Source organism: Pimephales promelas, chromosome 12 (genome assembly GCF_988280905.1).
Source record: "Pimephales promelas chromosome 12, fPimPro1.hap1.1, whole genome shotgun sequence".
NCBI lineage: Eukaryota > Metazoa > Chordata > Actinopteri > Cypriniformes > Leuciscidae > Pimephales > Pimephales promelas.
Window position 1 is genome coordinate 28,031,863 of NC_142780.1, and position 23,255 is coordinate 28,055,117.

At 38.6% G+C, this 23,255-nt stretch overlaps 1 protein-coding gene across 1 annotated transcript in view; it reads right to left on the reverse strand.

The window, feature by feature from the left end:
* Positions 1 to 830: 830 nt before the first annotated feature.
* emc2 (ER membrane protein complex subunit 2) overlaps positions 831 to 23,255 on the reverse strand; it is a 38,915-nt gene continuing 16,490 nt past the window's right edge. The window contains exons 6-11 of the mRNA XM_039650852.2: positions 16,758 to 16,843; positions 16,534 to 16,593; positions 12,460 to 12,541; positions 11,789 to 11,899; positions 9,752 to 9,856; positions 831 to 1,368 (exon numbers count right to left, since the gene is read on the reverse strand). Coding sequence (XP_039506786.1) covers positions 1,282 to 1,368; positions 9,752 to 9,856; positions 11,789 to 11,899; positions 12,460 to 12,541; positions 16,534 to 16,593; positions 16,758 to 16,843 — 531 coding nt within the window. The 3' untranslated portion in view covers positions 831 to 1,281. The remainder of the gene's footprint in view (positions 1,369 to 9,751; positions 9,857 to 11,788; positions 11,900 to 12,459; positions 12,542 to 16,533; positions 16,594 to 16,757; positions 16,844 to 23,255) is intronic.

The window sequence follows — 23,255 nt, forward strand, 5'->3', positions numbered from 1 at the left end:
GTGCAGTAGGAAACCAGACCTCCTTTTCACAACATCTCTCAATCTTTCCCACTTGAGAAAAACCCAGATTTATGCATTGAAAGTGCTTTTGTTTTAATTACTGGCGAAGCTTTCTTGACGGTCTTGCTGTAATTGAGGGGCACAATTCCCAGTCGGATCGTTGGGAGCGAGAGGCTGCCTGCTGCTCAGCCTTCTTTTAATGGGAATTTCTGTCGCTCCTAAGTATTTCAGCAGATCCCAGCAGCCGCCTGTGGGGTAGCGTGAAGCTGGGGCTCTATCGGTACTTGAAGTCTTCTGAGGGCACATTTTATGACCATAGTCATGGCGATTATTATCCGCTTTATTGCCATTATCATTCAGTGGTCCAAGGGTGATTGGACCACTGTCATTAAAATAGCAGCTCGAGAGTGGCTGATCTTTCAGCTGGGTGATTGAAAACGACTAGCCAAAGCATTTCTAGAAAAAAAGACAGAAGAAATGATCCTTGGATATCAATGTATGAAACAAGTAATTGACCAGCTTGGCAAATTGAATACAACCAGCCAAAACAAGGCGAGAAAAAATGACCTTTGAATATCAATGCTAGAAACAGATACTTTATCAATGAAGACCCACCAAAATATTGCTATGGTTAGTCAAAAACGCAGTCCTTAATTTTGCTAAAAAGAAAAAAAAAAGAGGCAAGATTCTTAGAGGATCTTCCAGCTGGGCGATTAAAAACCAACTAGCCATAACATTCCTAGAAAACGCAGAGACAGAAGGAATTACCATTGAATGTCGATGCATGAAACAGATAGTCAATGATCAATAAAAACCCACCGAAACATTGCAACGGTTAGTCCAAAAATGCAGTCCTTTATTTTGCTAAGAAAGTCATGACATCAGTTTCTAGCGCGTACAGTAAGCACATTTCCATCTTCTCACAGTTTACTCTCTTATCATCTGAACTGACTAAACTAGTAGAAACATTACACAGATTTTCCTTTTTACGCTCACTTCCGTTGCAGACGCATTTGATTCCACCACTCGTCCCAATGACAAGCTCTTCATAATAAATAAAGGAGTGCTGCCGGTTGACTCAAGAAACGTGGAATGGTTCGGGTTGTCTGAAGCCTACCAGGAGACCTCAAAACAATACAAAGATGGATGAACTGATATAGAGGTGGTTGGGTTGGGTGGTCTGGTCTGTGGGTGGTGGTGGAGTACTCCAGTGAGCAGGGAGAGCTGCCATGGTGTTGTGGTGACAGAGGTTGTGGGAAGGGGGGGGGGCAGAGCTGAGGTTTAAGACATGGTGATCTGCATGGACTCCAACATTTCTTCCACCGCCTTCACCGAGCATTTGTTCTCCTTCTTCCCACGGCCTGCCATCTAGGAGAAACAGAAATGGAGGGGTTGATGAAAGGACATCATTCCATTTACAATGTTTTTGGACGTATTACGTTTTAACACAAACATTGTGGAGCGTCAGACTCCATAACACGCTGATGCTAAAAGACAAGTATTTGAGTACGATTCCCATGTCTTGCAGGAGCTGCATTCATAAAACACTTCAGACTGTTTCTAAGAGGGTGAAGAGTGAGTAAAGGCCATTGTTACACATCTTTGAACCTTAAGGCTCTATTCCGCTCTGCCTAAACTAGGAGATGAACATTAACCTAAATTTAATTTAAAACATACTACAGATAGATTACCATAATATATGTTGTTGTCACTGTACTAAAGACTGTATAGAATATGAATATATACTGTATATTGGTCACTGACCAAAAATCTAAGATATACTCTTATCGAACATCCGATGCCGCCCACGCCGCTGAGAGCGACGGTTAGATTAATATATGCTGCGTGCTTTCCTCACAATAACAAAATAAACACAACAGAAATTGAGAAAACAGCAAGCATTTTAAAGCATCTGATCATTGCGATGTAGATGTTTCCACAAGCTCCAAGGCACTCCAGTAAAGTCACGTTTATTTATATAGCACTTTTTACAATAGATAGCTTAAAATCAAGCAGCTTTACCGTATCAAACATGAAAAAACAGTGTCAGTGTCTCATTTTCAACTATAAAGCAGCTCTCCAGTGTGTTCTCACGGACGTCTGACCACGACCGACTGAACAGGCCAAGTGAACCAGAAAAGATTTCAATGTGAATGAAGACAACTACCCATTACGTAATCGCCACGGACCAATGGCAGTACAAAGGTGTTTAGCAGCCAAAGCGAACTTTTAAACTCCCAAAACGAAAACAAAACAAACTTCGTTTCAGCCTGATTTTGATCTACATGACATCACATTAGTTTGTTTTTCGATTTCAATTGAAGTATATCGGGGCCTTAAAGGTATTCACTTTTTTATAAACAAGTATTTTAACTTAAAGAGACAATGTGTAATTTTTTAGATATTTTATTATCCAAAATCAATATTTTTATATATAAATATGTCCTCAATGGTGTACAAATACCTCTGCCAATGATCTGACTTATCCTCGTAAACAAAGAATTTATCTTTATATACATGGGTAAGTGCACGGAGGCTTCCATGTAGTTCCGCCATCTTCTAAAACTATAAAAGCAAAGAGGGACAAAAAGTACTAGGCCAACACGTTTTCCACAACGGGTTTTCGTTCAGAGCCAGCGTGACGTAACTGAAAGCAGCAGAAACAGTGAGAGGCCTTTGTCACTGCCCCGGGAAGTTTCCCAGTCAGTAATTCATACTGTAACATTCGTTTGTTCGTTGTGTCAAGTTGCTGTTTGTTTGAAATAACAAACCTGCTCACCCGAAGGAACACTCGACGAAGTGCTATTAGAAGACACCCTGTCATAGCTTTTTGGTACATGATGGCTACCAAAGACCAACACGAATTTGAAAAACTAGGCGCTGGAGAGCATAATTCGTTTGAATGTAAAATACAATTTCACCGCTAGACGCGAAAAATTCAAAGATGCAAGTTTTAGCTGCATTAAAAATTGACTTGATGGCTAGTGATGACGCCTCTGCCTGCACTAGTGGAGTAATTGAGATGCTGCTGCGGGTCTCTATTCCTGTCTCCTTGTTTGCCCTATGAGAGTAAAATGATTGGAGGGATACTACAGCCTAATGAGTCACCAACTTACACGCTCACTCACAAAGACCCATTAGCCGACAGACCCCATGGCCAAGCATACTTACACGCTCTTGCCACATCCGCGGTGACTCATCTGCTAAGAGTCCCTCTGCCTTGCTCAAACTGGACAAATTGAGCATATCGGCCAAAGCTCACTTCTCTATCCTCTCCTCCAGCAATTGACATAATAAACCAATCCACTATCCATTAAAGGCTGTGCTCTCCATTTCTCCTCATTAGTCTCATCTCTGACGTCTGCAACGTATCCCGGTCACCACTGCAGAGGAAGCAACGCAAGGTGTTTAAGAAGTCAAGGTTTGTCAGTTTTGCAAAGTCCCATTAACCCTGGCTGGTACATGCAGGAACTACACCAAAAAAGCTGAAAAACACCAAAAACAGTGACACCTGTAAACTGAAGTGCTTTGCTAGCAGGTTAACTCATCCAATCAAACCATATACACATGATATTAATCAGATATACAAAGTTAATTTAAAAAAATTAAAAATCTGCCAGACGGCCGACCGTCGGCTTGGTGTGTTCCGGGCTTAACATGGTCACAGGCGATTCTAAAATAGTCAAAAAGTCGAGACAGGACCCATTGTCGAAATTTCTAAGTCCACCACTCTATTTCATTCAAAACAAACTACAAAATAGACTCAAGGTGTTAAATACCGGAATTATCATTTAAAGAGAAAAAAAATGGGCCCAGATGATTAGCTTAGGTGGTTCTCACAAACAAAAGATGTCAGATTTCAAATTGCGCCAGCCGCACAACCGCCATTGAGATAAATGGGAATGCTAACAGACAGCTTTCTCTCCTCCTTGGAGGAAACATCTGCATCGTAAAGGGCTGTGGGTGCGCTTGTAGAAATAAGGAGCCAGCAATCCCACTGAACTCATTGGGTAAACAGAAAAAAAAAAACACAAAGCATGGCCGAGAGAGCATGGCAGTGCCGTTTCTGGGCTTGGCAGTGCATATCTGTGTCCTTGCAAGTAATTCATGGGTCTCGCTGGACATGTACACACACAGAGAGACAAATGTTATTTTCTTACTGGGAAACATCGCTAGATTAATAGAGTTGATATGTGGTCTAAATGCCAGGCTGCCGTTCCCAGCATTCTCTCAAAAACCCCACATTGTGCAAGTGAGCTGTGTGGTTTCTCCTGAGCGATGCATTCCATCACGTTTTAGACGAGAGCAAAAGTCAAGGGCGTCTACAAATGGCACAGAGGACTACTCGACGTTCAGCAGCCCATGCATTTCAAAGCAATTAGACAAGTACACATGCTGACTCACTGCCAATGTTTGCATTGATCGTGGCTGACACGCGACTAGGTAATTGCTCACTTATGAAATTAAGCGATATGCGTGTGCCTTTCGTTTCTGAGTGTTAGATAATGGACCGACCCTGTCATATCGCTCAATCTGCTGTGAGTGAGGGCTATGGCATTACGCATCAGAAGCCCTGTGTTGCACCCTAATCCATCAGCGAGGTGAGTCATCCGTCTGTATGACTATTACGAAACGAGGACTGACTCAGGACTTGACAGTCGCTGTGGCTGAGTGATATCAGCGATGAATTATTAGCTCTATATTGAGAGAGAGCGAGAGAGAAGGATAAAGTTAATGTATTTATGCTCAAAGTCAAAGACAGAAAGCACTAAGAGGAAAAAGGAGTGAGTTGAGAAGAGAATGTCCTAACAAATTCAATTCGAACAGTTGTCCGAGCACATCATCCGTGGCTAGAGAGTGACTTGCCTCTCCCATCAAATGAAGGTATGCTAACCACCAGAGGTTGGAGGCAACGTTAACCTCCAGAAGACCTCATCAATCAACGCTACTCTGCTAAAGGGTGACTCAACTTCTCTTTGAAAGACCTCAGAAGTTCTTCAAAGCAAGGAGTACAACAGGTTGTGTTGACCTCTCAATTCGGGTATAGTGAACGAGGTCAAGGATAAATTGCTTATTCTAAATAGCCTTAGGTTAATTCTTACCTGCATATTCAAAGCCACTTCACCATATCTATGTCATTAGAGATGGACACAGATGATTCTCACACAGTATTTCAAGTTCTCTCAACGTTAACAACATCGAAACCAACATCAAAGCCTCTGAGTCATCTTGTGTAAAAAAATATATGTCTACGTATCATATGTAATACCTCCCAAGAACCAAGTGTCAACAGCAGATATCCTTGTTGTTTTGACAAAACACCTTGTCTGAAAGGGATAGTTTACCATCATTGTATCTAAACCTCATGTTGTTGCAAACCTGTTTGATTTAATTATGTGGAACAAAACAAATATTTTGAAGAAAGGTTTTGTCCATACAATGAAAGTCAATGAGGTCCAAAACAATTGGACCCAATTTAATTTAATTGCTTGCAAGCCTTTTTTATCAATCAGGCAAATCAGTCCGAACATATTTTTTATGTTTAAAATAAAACTAAATGGAGCATGATTGCTGGCCTATAAGATTTATAAGGGACTACCAGGTGCAACGTGACAAAAATAGGAACCAAGCACCGTCACAAAGTCTTGACGCATGAAGCTGCTGACGCTATGGTAAAGACACAATGTCAGAATGACTGCCATCACAAACAATGACGTTCTTGTGAGTAAAGTCTCTCCTGAGGCATATGGATCAGTCAATAGAGCAGAAAGATACAGAGGATGATGGTGTAAAAAAAAAAAAAAGACAGAAGGAATGAAAGGAACATTAATATCCATTTATTGGGTGGTCTGGAAATTCCAACAGAAAACCAGCCAAGTTTTTAATACACCCTCAGGGTTGGAGACCACAAGGTCGATGTGTTACTTTTGAAAGTGGATAACAGTCCTTAAATATTTAATTCTATAAAAGACATGTAAAAAATTAAAAAAAAAAAAATCTCTAGAATACAAATAAAAAATGTCTACTTTTTTTTTTATACATAATAACAAAATAAACAAATACATACAATGAAAATCAGGTCCCCACTGACTTTCAGGGCATGGACAAAAGCAGTTCTTTAAAGTATCTATTTTTTGTGTTCTACTGAAGTCAGTCATACAGGTTTGGAAAGACGAGAGGGAGAGTAAGTGATGCCAAGTTTTCATTTTTGGGTGAACTTTCTCTTTAAAGGGTACATATCATGCTAAATGCACTTTTTTAGCCCCCTGAGTGCATTTCGTTGTATATTTGGAGTGTTTATAAGTACAGAAAAGTTGAAATTATTCTCTTCAGGTGCTTCGTTTATCTTTATATTTTGTTTTGGTCATATTTTGCAACCTGCAATTATGTCACAGTATTTGCAGCGGAACTGACAAATAAGGACATTGACTACCGGCCCAAACCTTCGAGCAATCCGCCATTTTTTTTTTGCTCGCTACGATTTTGTAGTCCACGCTTAATGATGCAGAAGTTACGAGAGGGCAAGTCAAAATGTCCGGTTGTCGGACGTAAGTGACCCGAAGCATTCCAACTTCAACAACCTCCGCCAGTATAAAGAAGGTTTTGCCGAGGGGTAAATTCCTTCTATCTTTGGAGACGACGAACCGAGCATTTCGATAAGCTGTAAATATCGTTAATAAAAATAAAAGTACTTTACTTTCTTAATGACATGGTGGTCATGGTTTATCAATACCTTTGTCTTTCTTTGATTTTGTTTTGAAGTAACGTTACACGTCTGCAGTATAATTGTTCTTGATTTTCATCAATGGTCATTTAGCTGCTGTGTTTTCTGATGCTTTTTTAAACGTCTTATATTATCAATACAGATTTTTAGTGATAAGATTAGACCGTAGCCATTTATCTTGTTAGTGTGCTTGTTTTAACCACTTTCAGTTATAACACAATACAATTACATAGCATTGCACTACATCCATATGAAGACTTTGTTCTGCAGGTTCATTGTCTTCTTTTTCAAATCGCTCGCTCTGGCTCAAACATGTAAGGCTTGATGGACAAGTCTTCCGTTGTTGACATTTTGTTAACATGTTAATAAAAATGTTCTGTGACACTACGTAATCGTACATCTCTAATCAAACTACAAAAATGGCCGAACGGGGTGGAGTTGAATTCAGCAACCAAGGTAGGACTTTTTATTTAAAGAAACCACTCCAAAACGAGTTTCTCACAGACGCACATCAGAAAAGGGGTAGAAAAGGGGCCTGTGGGGCTATAACAATGAGGAATTCAGACCCAAGCCTTGCAGTTTCACTTTATATAGACCACAAATATATGATTTATATGTAAAAAGGAATTATTTAAAAGCATGATATGTACCCTTTAACATCAAGATCCAGTTCATTCTGATCACAATTTGGTCTTGTGGCGTACATCAGAAGAACCCCTCTTTGGAACTGAGACGCCAACCAACATGAAAAGGGAGCTCCATCTAAAGAGTGTGACAAGAGTCCTCCAACCGCACAGGAAACACTCCAAGGGTACGCTTGTGTGTACCCTTGGACTGATGGCCCCACTTGCTGACTAAGGGCCCCTTTATTACACTTTTAACTGTCAATCCTTAAATAAGCAATGTATATCACCCTGATGGCAGTTAAGATTTCAAATAAATCTATAATATTTACATTGTGTACCATGGCAACAGCATAAACCGCTTTAGTGATACCATGCGAGCTGCACTTCACTTTTTCCTCTCTTCTGCTATCATTATTGCCTTCCTTTGCAGCCGTGGTGTGCACGCTGCATATTTTCCCCTTGCTAACTCCCGAGCCCTGTGTTTGGCACCAGCTGGTATGCTTCATAGGGATGGTGGCGCTTTAACATGCAGACATAGAAAACAGCTGCGTAACACAATGCCAGGCCCTGTGGGCTTAAGTCAACACATTAGCTGCGCTCTGCCCAGGCACGCGTGTTCAGCACAGACCCAGCGTGAAGGCATGGCATCCGCTCACTGTCTGGGGATGTGCTCTCCTGTCTGTATATCAGATTGTGCTCTGCTGCAACAGTAAAACAGAACGAACCCGGGCAGCCAAACGGCATTTCCAGTAACTAGGGCTGGGTGGTATGACTAGGTAGAGATTCTGCTATACATCTGTGGGAAGATTTAAAAGATCCAATGACAAGCAGAAAACACTTAGTATTTAGATTCAAACATCACACACAAATATTTTTGATCGATGAATACAATACCATTCAAAAGTTTGGGGTTGGTAGTATTTTTTTAATGTTTTTGAGGCTCATCTATCCATCCATCCATCCATCCACCTACCTACCTATCTATACACAGCCCATTAACAGCAACTGTCAAAAATGAGATAATGATATTGATCAAAATGTATTTTATAACAATGGATTGTTTATTTTGACAAATATCAGTTTAATGTTTGATGAATGCACAACTTAAAATTCTGCCTAAACTTTTTTATACATAATTTTATTTATATATATGAAGAGTTCAGATGCAAAAGCCTCTAATGCCATTTGAAATGTTCTTCTTTAATGATGATTTTTTTATCAAACTTGTATATTTAAGTTCAGTAATTTCACTTAAAAAACAATTAATAGGTAATTATCATTGCCATTTAAGTGAAATCACTGAACTTAAATATACAAGCTTGATAAAAATGATCATTCTAGAAGAAAATTTCAAATGGCACTTTTGCATCCGAACTCTTCATATATATATATATATATATATATATATATATTGTATTGTATTATATTACTACTTGTATTGTATATATATATTGTATTTGTAGTCATTATCCAATAAAATTTGCTGTTATTTTGTGTCATTATGGTTATATAGTGTGAATTGTTTTTGTTTCCTTTCTAATATATATTTTTGGGCCTTTTACCTTCATTCATAAAAGGACAGTGAAGAGTGACTAGAGAGAGCACTTGTGAGCACTTGGACATGAATGTGACATGGACGTGGCAGTAGTGAATTTGCAACTGTTTACTAAGTCTTGTCCAAACAGGTGGACTTAGAGGTTTTTGCAGCAACAACAAAAAAAGGCACACATGGACTTGGACACAAGCACATGTACACAAAAGACAATCAAATTAGTTAGATATACCTTTTTCATTGCCATTAAAGTGTAATTTCTAAACCTAAATATAGGAGCCTAATAAAAAAAAAAAAACTAATTTAAAAGAAAAATGTCAGATGGACTTAGAGGTATATATATATATATATATATATATATATATATATATATATATATATATATATATATTAGGGCTGTGCAAAAGTTAATTGCGATTAATCACATCCAAAATAAAAGTCTGTGTTTACATAATATATTTGTGTGTGCTGTATATAATTATTTTGTATATATAAATACCTATGCATGCATGTATATATTTAAGAATTATTTGCGCTTAAATTCTGTATATATTTATAAATACATAATCTATATTATATAAAAATTAATTTTTTATATATGAATAACACATTTTCTTAAATATATACATGCATGTGCGTGTATTTATATATAAAAAATAATTATACACAGCACACACAAATATATTATGTAAACACAGACTTTTATTTTGGTTGCGATTAATCGCAATTAATTTTTGCACAGCCCTAATATATATATATATATATATATATACAGTATATGCTGTTAAACAGAACATATTTCAGAGAGATTTAGGTACTACGACCCAGTAACTCATGCATTTCTCTTACCTGATAGGCTCTGCTAATCTGAGAGGTGGCCCATGTGGCGTATTTCACATTATCCTTCTTCACTTTTGCGCTTACTTTTGGGCTTGCAGCAATGTGACTCGCCGACTGCGGGAGAAGACGAAGAGGAAAAGACAACAAACAAGGGTGAGATGGACCACAGTGTTGGGGGAAACACATAAAGATTAGAGTCTCACCATTCCTGGAAAGCGTCAATAAAGACCCATGAGATAAAAATCCATCGGCTCCCACTTAAAGCCCACATAATGGAAGGGTGGCTAAACCCGGATGGCAATGGAGGGTATTTTTTAAAGGGTGGAAAATGTGAGGGTTTTGAGCCTGGTTGAGTAGTGAAAAAAAAAATCCTAGACGCTGTGTTAACGCAGCCTGATCAGAGATAGGAAAGGCGGTGCTGACAGGACCGGGAGTGTCAGGGAGGCGGCGTGTGAACGGCATAGCGCAACGTGAATCATGCTCTCCAGCCGCTACAAGATCTTCGTTCCACAACCACAAATCCTCCATCTTTAGCTCGTTATTGCTATTAGACCGGCTCAATAGAGCTTGCAGGACACTGTCGGCTAGCATGAAAGCCCTTCCTCATGGATGTGCTGAAACTTTAACTGCACACCAAACTCATCTCTGTTTCTGGCAGGAAATCCCTCAGCCTCTGGATTTTAGGGTGTGTAAGGTTGGTGAGATGTGACAAATAGGCCCTGTTAAGGAAAATTTTTTGTCACTCGAGCCACAAATCTGTGTTCATTTTTCATTTTGTTTCAGTCAGTCTTATGATAAAAAAAAATATCATTTAAATGTAGTCAATATTTGTCATTTACTCCAAATTTAGTCAATGAAAACAACATTTTAGCGGTCACAAATTAAAGCGAATATTCACACATTTTATATATTTTAAATATGCATCAACCAGCTTTATTTTAGTATCATTTATATACTATAAGATTATTTATTAATACTTTGCTTTTTTTTTACTTTTTAGTTTATTTTAATTTTAGTTTACATTTTAGTTATCTTTTATAGGTTTTTATATTTTTATCTTTATAGCTTTTAATATTTTTAGTTATCTTATATTTTAGGTAGGTACCAAAGCAACATTTTTAATCTAATTTTTTCCTCTAATATTTATATTTTAGCTTTATTTCAATTAAAATAATTTATAGTTAACAATACTTTTAGTTAAAAATAAAAACTGCGAAAACATGTTCAACTTCAATTTAGTTCACTTTAGAATAATTTGAGATAGTAGTAAATCTATCATTAAAATGTATCGATCTATCAAATTTAGATAGTATTTTTGTGATAGTGTTTTTAAATTAGTTGACATCACAATGCACTTTTTTGGGTATGTCTTCTTTATCCTTGTTCAAATTTTCAACGAGTTGACAAGATCGGTTACACTATCTCAGGTTTTATCTGATGTTTTTGCTGGGTAGTGCTCTTTTCTCTACATATGACTGGGAATCAGGCGCTTGATTTTGTTGTACTGACCATCATCCTTCTATTGCCGGTCTTGTCACACGTGCAAATCGCACATCAAAGAGCGCTGATGACTGTCACAGTTATGTGTTTGAACTACTGAAGCGTGTGTGTGTGTGTGTGTGTATGTTTGAACAGTGGGCCTGTGTGTGGCTCCCTATGCACCCTCTGCCCCTGGCTGGCTGTTTGTGTTCATATGTCAGGAGTCACTTACAAATGATGCATTGGTGTTAATGGACAACTTCCTGTTTAAATAAATACAGATGAAAGGCTTATTCAGCACACATATTGCCTGAACCTTTCCAGCAGAACCACGTGTGACGGAGGGGTTGCCATTTCTCTACCATTCTTTTATTGTCAAAGGTTTGTTTATATCTGGAATAAACATAGAAATGCCCCACAAAGGGCTAGTGGTGTTGCATTACAGCAAAAAGTCTGATATTTTTCAACACAAGGACTGAAAACACCAACTGCCCCTGTGTGAACCAATCACAGCCTCTGCATCCATTCACGTTCAAAAACAAAAGCAATAGAGAAGGTGTCTCTTACCATGTAAAGGCCGAACAAGGCCCTCATGTTTCTGTTGTTAAGCTTCAGTGCCTGCGCAAAATACTTCCTGGCCAGCTCGAGGTTTTCCAGACCTCCCTGGGTGTACTTTACCTGGGGGAGATGGAAGAGGAAACAGAAAGGTGATTTTGTGTTATTGGCACCCTTAAAGTTAACACGAGAGCTAAATAAACAGAACATGATCTAAATAAACAGGAATTATCCTATACAAGCCTACAACATGATGGATGCAGTAAGTTAGAGACTTTAAGGGAGTTAAAGGGAGTTGGCCAAAGATTTATGTATGTTGCAAAGTGACAAAATCAAACCAAATTGATCATATTTAATGTTTAAACCCATAAACCTCTAAACCTCTGAACTTATCAATAAAAATGTACTTTTATTGATTATTTAATCAAAAATAAAAACATATTCAAACATCATAAACGCAATATAAAATCATACACACAAATGTATACAAACTAAAGTTAATAGTTTGTGTATATTTTTATAGAATTTTTTTTAAGTTTATATGTTTTTATTTTTTACATTATATATGTGCGTCACTTATTTTCTGAGGCTTAATCATAATCATTAATCATTTTCCTGATTTTTTTTTTATCACGTTAATTCAACTTAAAAGAACATTTGTTTTAGGCAGGAAGAAATTGTACCTCGGCGTATTGTTCACAGTAGAGGTGATTGTGTGGGTTTGTCATCATCAGTTCTTCAAGACAAAAAGCTGCTTTTGCATAACTGCAGGAGTGAAAGAACATGAGAGGGAGGGGGAGAAAAAACTATGAAGATCACACATAGACACTTAAAACATTTGAGGTTTCTCTTTCATCAGCTTTTATTAGGGTTAATGGAACTCTGTGTATAAACACCCATATTTGCTAAGGAGGTGACATTTCTGCCCTAGATGCCTAAAAAATTAATGACAATCTCTTTCTGGGTTCTTCATTGACATCTCGAGGCTGTCATTCTCAAAAGCTGTTTCCACACGAGATCACTGCTGAGCCATTGACCTCACACTAAATTTACAGTTTCATGTCTCAGACACACTCTCCCTTATAAGTATACAACATGGGCCTGCACATTTCCCCATTGCTCCCACCAAAAAAACCAAACAATTTCAAAAAGATCTATTACGACAAAACCGCAAGACACAAAAATGAGCCAAATGAACCCAAAAGCTGTGGATTGGGTTGAAAGGCTCGTTACCGCCTCGAGTCCCCGACACCGCACAGCTTTTTTAGCTACCGTTAGGCAAGCTTTCTGTCTCATTCCGTGCGAGGTCCACACAGAGACCCACAATGTACGTGCTTGCGCACACATATCAATTTATCACAACACATGAAATCTTAAAACAGAGCTGGAGCACGTCCAATCGGATTGTGGATGCTAATCTTATGCCTGACAACAACTGGTGGAAAAACCTGCTGACGCAAACAAGACTTTTTTTGGTGGAAAAAGGGCATTGCTGTTGCTGACTCGCAAAGAGATGATGAGCCTATCTAGCCTTTAGGAAATGTTCAAGGGATTTTAAATACAAAGAGAGGAGAGAATGAGAGCGAGAGAACAACACAGACCGTCAAAGAGGTTGGAAGAGTGAGCCAGTGAGATCAGGCCACTCAGAAAGTTGAATGCTGCTTGCAATTACCATTTCCTCTCCATAAAGACTTTCAGATGTGATCCTGCTATGGCGTAAATTGTGGCGGAGCAATGCAAAGAGTGTGTGAGAGAGAGAGAGAGAGAGAGAGAGAGAGAGAGAGAGAGAGAGAGAGAGAGAGAAAGCAAGGCAGGCATCAACCCACATAACTGCCCACTACCGGAGTATTCAACATACACGGTCGACTCTACCATTGCTCCATTTATGGATGGTGGTTTCTGCCTCAAAAAATAAATAAATAAATAAATAAATAATAATATTTTTTAACTGTCTGTATGTGCCACAATGTGACTAATTGAGACAAAGTTTAAAGGTCCCCTGACATGAAATTTTCATTTTCTGAGGTTTTTTAACATTAATATGAGTTCCCCTAGACTGTATTTGGTCCCCTCGTGTTTAGAATTTTCAATCGGTGTAAACCGAGCTTTGAAAAACTGAAAAACTCAGAAAAAGATATTAAAAGACAACTCCGGCGCAAAATGAATCTTAGGTCTAATTACACATTGGTACATAGTCAACTGTTCCCTGAGATTTGCTTTCATGATTATCGAATGTAAAGAGTTTTATCTCTAAAAACGCCGGAGTTGTCCTTTAAGCAACACTGAGGGGAAAAAAAAGTCAAATTTGGAGGTGGTCATATTGTGATATATGAAAGTCAAATTGTGAGTTATAAAAGTTATATACATTGTGAGAAAGTCAAATTGAGGAAAAGTCATGTTTGGGGATCTTAAAATATTTTTATTTTTAAATAGTCACATTTTTATAATTAAAGTCAAATTAAGCAACTTTCAAACTGAAAGTCACATTGTTAGAATCAAAGTCAACTTAGGACGGAAACTCAAATTGTGAGATTTCTAAATATTAAGTCAAATTGTGAGATATAAAAAGTCACCTTGGAAGATGTTAAGTCTGAGAAATAAAGGTGCAATTACCTTATTTTTTTTTTTTTTAAAAAGGCTTCCACATCCATCTCCACATGAACCTACAAACCTAAAACTGTGTTAGGATGACTGACTAGTTGTCCAACAACCAACTAGCCGATTAGCGATGTTTAATGGTTTATCAAGACTGATTTCTATTGAGCTGCATCCACTTGCCTTTAAAAGAATCACATTTTACCCGTTCCATTAACATCCTTAAGAATAACTAGTTGGCTTTAGACAACCCAGAGAAACCAATTTCTAGTTTTTGACAACCCTACCTACAATTCACCCAAGAATCTACTTTTCAATTGTCATTGAAAAGCATGATCTAATAGTGGTCAATGTATACTACGGACTTAAAGTAGATAGCAGCCCGTCATAGCTGTGTAATCAGCTGTTTGGGTGGTGTTTGTTTCTCTTCATCTTATTTTAGTTGGGAGAATGGTTGCCACCTCATTCTCTTGGGAATTTCTCTCCCATTCTTTCACAGCGTGGAAGAGAGATGTGATAATGCTGGCTTTGCCGGAAGAGGAGGGGAAGGGGAAAAAGTGAGTCTGTGACCTGAAATAAAGAATAGAAAGAGAAAGGGGAAGAAAGTAAAAGAGTGACACTGACACGCCTATAGATAAGGGGTTGTCAAAGAATGGTGTGATATTAGAAAAGTTGGACTAAGCGGGGAGATAATCCTCTCACCCCTGGATTTCCTCTGTCTGCAACAGCAATAAAGCCCTTTACACAAAACCGCGAGGTATCTAATAAGCCGTGCTCTCACCAAGCGCCCGCATTCCTACGGCCAGTGGCCTCCGACCGGGACAACCAACTTTTTCTTTCTCTCACACACATACTAACACCACGTAGCCCCCCTCATGGACAATAAGACCAAAACAATTAAAGAAGGATGGAGGAGAGGAGACACAGACTTGTAGTTTCCTACAATCCTGATGCCTGGCAGAAAGTAACCCCTGGCAAAAGAGATATCAGCAGGGGAGCGCAGTCTTATCCCAGGAGTTGGAGAGGGGGATCAAGGAACAAATCCTATTATGGCCCTACTCCATGGGACAAACAGACACTGAGCTTTAAGAAGGGCCCCTGGCTGAGACTGGCATTTCACTGTCTTTTACTCCAGAGGGTCCCAAAACTCTACAGCAACCGTGGCACGTCAAGCGAAGGTCCTGAGAATGACCTGTGAGATGGTGGTGAATGTGACCTTATAACCCTCGTAAACATCACATGTTATATGGACAACTTCTGGACATCTATCTGACACATTGGTGACTGATACATTTTAACGGATTCATTCATCTTACATGATGAGTTTTCCCCTGCCTACACAACAAAAATGCCTGTGTCTGCATTGGGTAAGAATATAATAAAGTCACTTGGAAAACTCCATGATTTTTCAAAAGTAGGATATGCTCTGATATTTTCAAATTCTAGCTGATTCCCAATGACCAGATAATTATTATGTAATAGGTATAACCAATAAATGGCAGATCTTAAAAACCTATGCTATTTTTTTAAGTAAATAAAAAAAATATTTACAAAGACGTACAACTGCATTAAGTAACAAATTTCAAATAGAACTTAAAATATAATGTGCAGTATATAAAATTAATATTCACCTTGAATTTGCTAAATATAACATTTAACAGAATTATTAAAGTCCAAGCCTAAAAAGATTAACTTTAAGATTATGGCAAAATAATCTAAATGTAAAATAAGACAAAAGAGCAAGTACAATTAATAAATATGCAATATTAACTGATATTACTAAATAAATAATCTAAATATCTTAATAAAAGCTGATAAAGGAAATGGTGAAAAGAGCATTAACAGTCATTCTGATGGAACTTAATACCGGTTTTATACGTTATTATTATTATTTTGTTTACACACGATGCGTGTTAAAATTAATCTCCTGTTTCTAAATCAACTTCTTTTAATAAATTCATCTGAGTAAACTGAAACCCAGTAGGCAGATATTATTGAAGCATTTCCCCTGTTTTGCCATAAAATATGCCTACTTTTTTTTTAAACCTGACTGGTATATGTTATAGTTGGGGGTCAATTTGACCAAGACAATTTGATTAACCCTCATGCCCCATCAACTTTTTCCAAGAATCAACAAAAGAAATGATGTAAGAAATCATTACTCATGCTCATTGATGTAGAGTTCTGACAGCTCATGCCATGCTTCCTGGTCTCCAACAAACCTGCAAGACAGAGTAGTGGTAGTTAGCTCATCAGAAAGGCCACGGTGGACAAAAGGGGGGTTAGGGAAAGGTTTGAGGGCCAACTCAATCAAATGAGTTTTAAAACCCATTTTAATTAAAAAGTGAAGGGGAAGGGGGTCTAAATCCTCTTGTAAAACACTCACTGCTCCAGATATTCGTTGAGCTCGCGAATAGTCTCACTGCTTTTGCCCTGCGCTCGCAGGATGGAGATCTTGCGCTTCCTTGCTGCCTGTTGGGTTGACATCAACAGAGGATTAGGGCTTTAATAATGGTCTCAAGTATATGCGAGCAACAGAAATGAGCAAAGAGTGGTGTGTAAATGATCATAGTATTGTGAAAGCTGAAGGAATCTCCACAATCCCCTAGGGTTCTGGTGTTTAGACTGAAGACATCAGGGATAGGACCACAATCTAAGTTGAAATCCATCTCTATCTTTTGATCAGACAAATGCTGATTTTGAGAGTTATAGAAGTAAGAAATTGATTTAGATACATTCATCAAACATTGTCAGATTGTCACCAAATAACTTTACGGATAGCATTTTTGGGATTCTGGCGGCTCTGGAGGTTTCACAAAACATCCCAATTCCGTCTTAGAAATTTGTGACCAAGTCTTTTATAGCCAGACTTCTGACTTTTCTGCAAAATATTCAAATTTGAGCAAATAAATTAGAATTTAAGTTGAGACTTTTAACAATAGAGATTTTTCTTGCGGTAATTTACAGATTTGACCTAAAAAAGTGAAATGTCATGTCCAGAATTCATATTTACAAAACTCAAATTCAAACTAAATTATACATTTATCTAAAAGTATAAAGCACAACATTCTAATTGTTCAAATATTCCAGCTCCATAAAAACATCTAGATAAAGACCAATGTACAGAAAACACTAGAAAAACAACCAAAAAAAAAAAGAAAAAAAAAAAAAATCTCCTGTTCGAACTCGTTTATCAAAATGAACGAATATTTTTTCATGTCATTTGGTTCATTCAACGAACTCATCCAACGAACATTCAACAAATGAATGAATTGACTCGGAAAAAGATTTGTTCATTTTGATGAACGAGTTCAAACAGGAGAGTCACAAACACGCATCACAGAACAGAGCAAGGTGAGCATTTGAGCTTATAAAATTTAAACTTTGTTATTTATTTATTTATTAAATGAGCGATTGTTTCGCTTGATAAGACCCTTATTCATTGTTTGGAATCGTTTAAAGCCCTTTGAACAGTTTGCAGTTTGCACTGAAACTACCAGGCTACCAGTACATTATATGAAGAAAAATCCTGGAATGTTTTCATCAAAAACCTTAATTTATTTCGATTGAACAAAGAAAGACAGGGTTGAGTAAATTATCAGCAAAAGTTTTTTTTTTTTTAAAGTGAACTACTTTTAATCATACGTCCCATGACCAAAATCATGGAAGTTATACGGTATGCTTTAAAATAGTCTTATACCATCAGCCTAAAAGCATCGATCCTTTTTTTATGAATTCTGAAACAGGACATCATGAAACAGGAGATGAATTAAATCCTGTCAGTTACTGGGCAGAAGTGCACATACAGTTCTTTTCTTCCTCTCCTGAGGCAGTGTTATAATAAACAGCCTTGCACCATCAGATTGTCCAATATGACATTTCCTTGAAAGCATATTATTACTGCATTCAATTCGTAAGTAATATAGCAGCAGATACCAAAAATTGATGTCTTTATCAGATTAGAAAAAGAGCATGCAGCTCACATTTAGAAAGACCCATTTCAAGTGGTGAATATAACACATTGCCAAAGAGCCGCGGGCCATATGCATTCACATTAACTTACATAGCCCAGCTCACATCAGCCACAAATAACGTCCGCCTTGTTCCGACGCAGAAGTGACCTTCAGGCGGATTAGAATCTCATCAATCTGAATCAGAAAGTATTACGCCAAGTCCGACGACTTTTCCAGGAGTGCCTCTTTTTCCCCTCCGCTGGTGAAAGGAGAGCAAAGAGCAGAAGCTTTAACGTTAGAAGTGCCCCAGATATTATTTATGAACTGGCACTTGATAGAGTGGGTCTTCCCTACTACCACAGCATGGACCAAACTCCATCAAGCCGGGCATGAGTCACGTCTGAAAGGCCATAAATCTGGAACAGCTATGATACCACCGCCACTCCAAATCCACTTATCCATCAACCAGGCGGCCAGACGAACCTGCTCCACTGGCTGCTGGAGCTAAGCAGTTGATGAACTGCCAAACCCCTACTGTACGCAAGTCTGATAGTTCTTACTGGACCAGCGGAAGACATGGTTTCACGTTACCGGGGCTGCTGATGACAGGTGAAATAAGGCTACAGTCTCAAGCTGTTTGGAGTTCTGTATCGCTACATAACGTTTTCTCCAAAAAGTATTTAAAGAAACTGTGGAATGAAATTAAACAACAATTCCAAATCAAATTGTATTGTTAACGTTCAGTTTCTGCCAACAAACTGATTTCGTTGTACTCTACACTGAACAAGGCGGAAGGCTGTTTGCGACCACAGGTTATTTACTCGGCCCCCATATCTGTCTTTGGTTTCCTCTTAGCGCACTTGGCACCGGCAGAAACATACAGAGGCTGGTCTTACGAAACTTTATTAAACAATGAGCTATTCCAAACCATTCCAGTCTCTTTATGTCTTTTCCTCCCATGATCCAGGAAAGGCCAGCATCTCATTTTCATTCTCTTCGTGATTCTTTCTTCTGAAGCATTTCTGAGTGGCTCTCACCGTGAAGGACCTGGCTGCTTCCATCAACCCCTGGCTCCGCTTTCAGATTGCCGTTGAGAGCCCACCTCCAGGGATTTCAATGGCAACCAGCATTCCCACAGGGTTGAAGAGGAATTGACTTTCAGCACTGTGGTGTACCGGCACGACCCGACTTAAATATTCATACTTAAATAAAAAGAATTAGCTGCTATTGGTTTAAACGTATCCAGACCAAATCTCAGCGACGGACGTCAAAATAAATTCTAAAAGTCCAAATTCATTAGAATATCCAACTCTTCAAAAGCAGCCAAAAATTCTCTCATTTACTCGTCTTCATGTCATGAATTCTTTTGATTAATGTTTCAGCTCAGTTAGTTTATACAACGAAGGTGAAATGGATGCAAAGCAACAATGGATCCCACTGACTTTCCTTGTAAGGAAGGAGAAAAAACTAAAAGCCGAGACATTCTTCAAAATAAGAATCTTCGTTTTGTGATCAACAGAAAAAACTATGACAAAAATGTCATTGGACCGAAATATAGTTTCAGTTGACCTTCACAAATGACATCTCGTTCTGCACTGTAATTGCATGTATTCTAGAGGTCAACCTCATGAGAATTGTCATTGACCTCAATTGCTTTCACAAGCACAACCATGTTTATCCTGCTGGATTACAGGCAGAGTGAGAGTGCTGAAATTCGGTGAATCGATCAAGCCTACTGGGTCAATCAGTGTTAAAATAAACAGCTTGTTAACATCACTTTTCACTGTTCAGAAGTGATTCGCACTCGCAAAGATAGATAGAGAGACAGAGAGAACGAAATAGATAGAGAAAGAGAATGAACAATAGATAGAAATAAAATGAACAATCATCAAATTGCTAGATGAAGGAACGATAGATGATAGAAGGATAGATAGACAGGTAGAAAACCAGAAGGATAGAATGAAATAAAGATGATAGATGGAACTAACAAACAAAAAATATAGAATGACAGATAAATCGACAGACAGAACAAAACGACAAAACAAACAACCAACAGATGAATAGATGGAACAAATGACAGAGACAGATAGATGAATGACAAACGCATGGATAGAACAAATGACAGACAGACAAACAAATAGATGGAACAGACAGACAGATAGAGAGATAGAGCGATAAACAGACAGACTGATATGAGCCAGGACGAATTTCTCCAAATCATTGCTGTAGGTATTGGACCATAATGAGCAATGGAAGGGCTAGGAGTTCGAACATTTTTTGGACACCGCCATGGCAGAGAAACCTTGAGCAATTTTTGTTGATTCAACAATTTTGGTTAATGGGTACCACATCTATTCCACAGCCTATAATTACAACAGTTCAGTTTCCAATCTCAGCTCCGCATGCTGGGATGCCTCACAAGTCCTCACAGTAGCCGCCAATTTTCCGCCATTTTCTTGGATCGTGCCCTCATCCCATTCCACTGAACATGTTAAAAACAGCGTTTAGATAAGCCTTGCATTTACAGACAGGTGACCTAGATGATGTCATCCCTCCCATACCACAACCTCTTGTCAGCCCGCCTGCTATACCCAGCCAAAGGGGATTGAATTGTGGGAAAATACAGTCTAGCTGCCACTGCACAATGGCTCTGTTTTCCTCCATTCCCCTCCTCAAAACGTACAGATTTGACAGGAGGTGACTTGCATTGGAGATCAGGAAACGGGCAAATCCTTTTCGGGGCCATCAGAAATATCTGGGCTGAACCTAATTGCGTCGGGGTGTTTCACATGGTTCTCGCCTACACCCTTTCCACAACTGAGTGCATCCTACCAAACATACCATGTCCTATCAATGAGCATTCAGTATGAAGATAAGACGTGGAAATGTTATGCGTTTCACTGTGAAAACATGCCCTAGATGGCTACACTGATTTAATGGCCTGTTTTAGTCTTTTAACAGAGAGGGCCACCTAATCCCCTAAGTTGATAAATCCAAAAAGAGCAAAATCCCACGGCGTTTCACAGAGCCATCAAGCAAAGCTTTAAGACTCTGTCAGCCCATTTCACTTCATTTCCCAGACTTCCTGGTGCAAAAAAAGATGGCTGTCTGAGTGATCGTTCACAAATGCACATTTCCTTTTAGGAGATGATGGCTGTAGCCGGTTCCTGCTAAAGACTGATGAGGTAATGAGACGTGGTTGGATAGTATTTTCCAGTGATTTTTCTGCTGAACTGTGTGTAAAAGGACCATTTCATTATATTGATGATGACAATTCAAATTTGGGCTAAATGACAGTTCATAAATAAAAAGCTCAGTTTAACAATTTTAAGCTACCCAGTTGATTTCATAAAAAGGCATGTGCTTCTGCATAGAACTGCGTGTACTATATTATTTCACAAATGATCTCTACCTGCAGGTGTTTAGTGACGGGATATATCTTATTTCTCCTCATGGTTTTCATTACTACAGCAGATTAAGTTCACGCAAAACGCAACACTTTGATGAGGACGTTTGCAAAAATCGCGTTATTGACACACTCTTTCCCAAGTGTGTTTGGCTTGAATAACACCAGGACACGGGAAAACATATTTCCCAGAGGGGAAATTTGTTTCATATTGTTACGTCCTGGGGACGTATTATTATGAAAAGTGTTTTTGATTTGTATTTTACTTTGTTAAATTGCTGTGTTAGTTGTGCTCTGTCAGTCTCTCCCTCACTCTGATTGCATTGCAGCTAATTAGCCACACCTGAGGCTCGTGGAGAGTTGCGGAGCTGCACTATAAGAGAGCAGAGTGAACATGGCTTGAGGAGGTTCACTTCTCCCCTGCACCAGACTTGTGTTGTTGTGAATATGGAGTGCTGAGCTGGTGTATTGACCTGGTCTGTGGAAGACTACTCTGTCTCTGTGTGTACACGTTGCTGTTCAAAGATAGCAAGTAGGGTTGCTTATCAAGTTGTGACAAGTTCTTTAAGGATTTCTTTATAACTCTGTTCTGGTAACTAAAAGGTATTGTATAGAAATCTTTGCTTTTATTTCTTTTGGGGAACGGTAGGGAGACCGAGTCATCTTTTATTTTATATCTTATTATTTCCTGTTTTTGGTCAGTCAGGGAGTAGAGGGAAGCACATGTTGTTTATTTATTTTTCTTTTACCTGTATAGGTTATTTAGTTCTGCTCAACCAGTAAGAACCTTTTTGTTTGTTGTTTTGGTGGCCATCTCCTGAAAAGTGCATTCCCCCATTATTTTCTTTGTTTAAATACAATAAATCTTTTCATTGATGATATCCAGTGTTGACTCACATTTCTGGGGCAGAGGATTGAAGGGAACCCTCCACGCTTGCGTTTAAGCTTTACTTAATTTTTATTTAAGTTTGTTACCCTCTCCCAACCCTAGACTGGGAGTAGCTCGTAACAAGTGGGGGCTCGTCCGTCCGTTAATTGGCTGCTGGTAAGTACTCTCTTCTCTCAAAATTTGACTGTTTTTGACTGTAGGTGCGGAGGAAGGGCAGCAATTTGGATAATGGAATTTGATTTTACTGAGTTTACGCTTTCTCCTACTATTGAAGCATTTAATTGCTGTAAGAAAAAGGATCTAGTGTTGATAGCAGATTTCTTTAACATTGCCGTAAGAAAAGATGTCACTAAACAAGTGCTTAAGGAAAACTTGTATGAGAAATTGGTAGAGGATGGTATTTTGCCTAGAGAGAGTGAAGAAAGCGCTGAGGTTAGATCATTGGAAGCGGAGAGGGAGGATGTCAACTATGAGTCGGCTATGTCTCAGGATCCAAACATTGTTTTGAAATTGAAGGAGTTGGAACTAGCAATTAAAAAACAGGAATGTGAGGCAGAAACTATAAAGCTACGCGTAGTGGAGAGGCAGGCTGACCGAGATATCCAACTCCGTAGACTGGATCTAGAATCAGAGCGT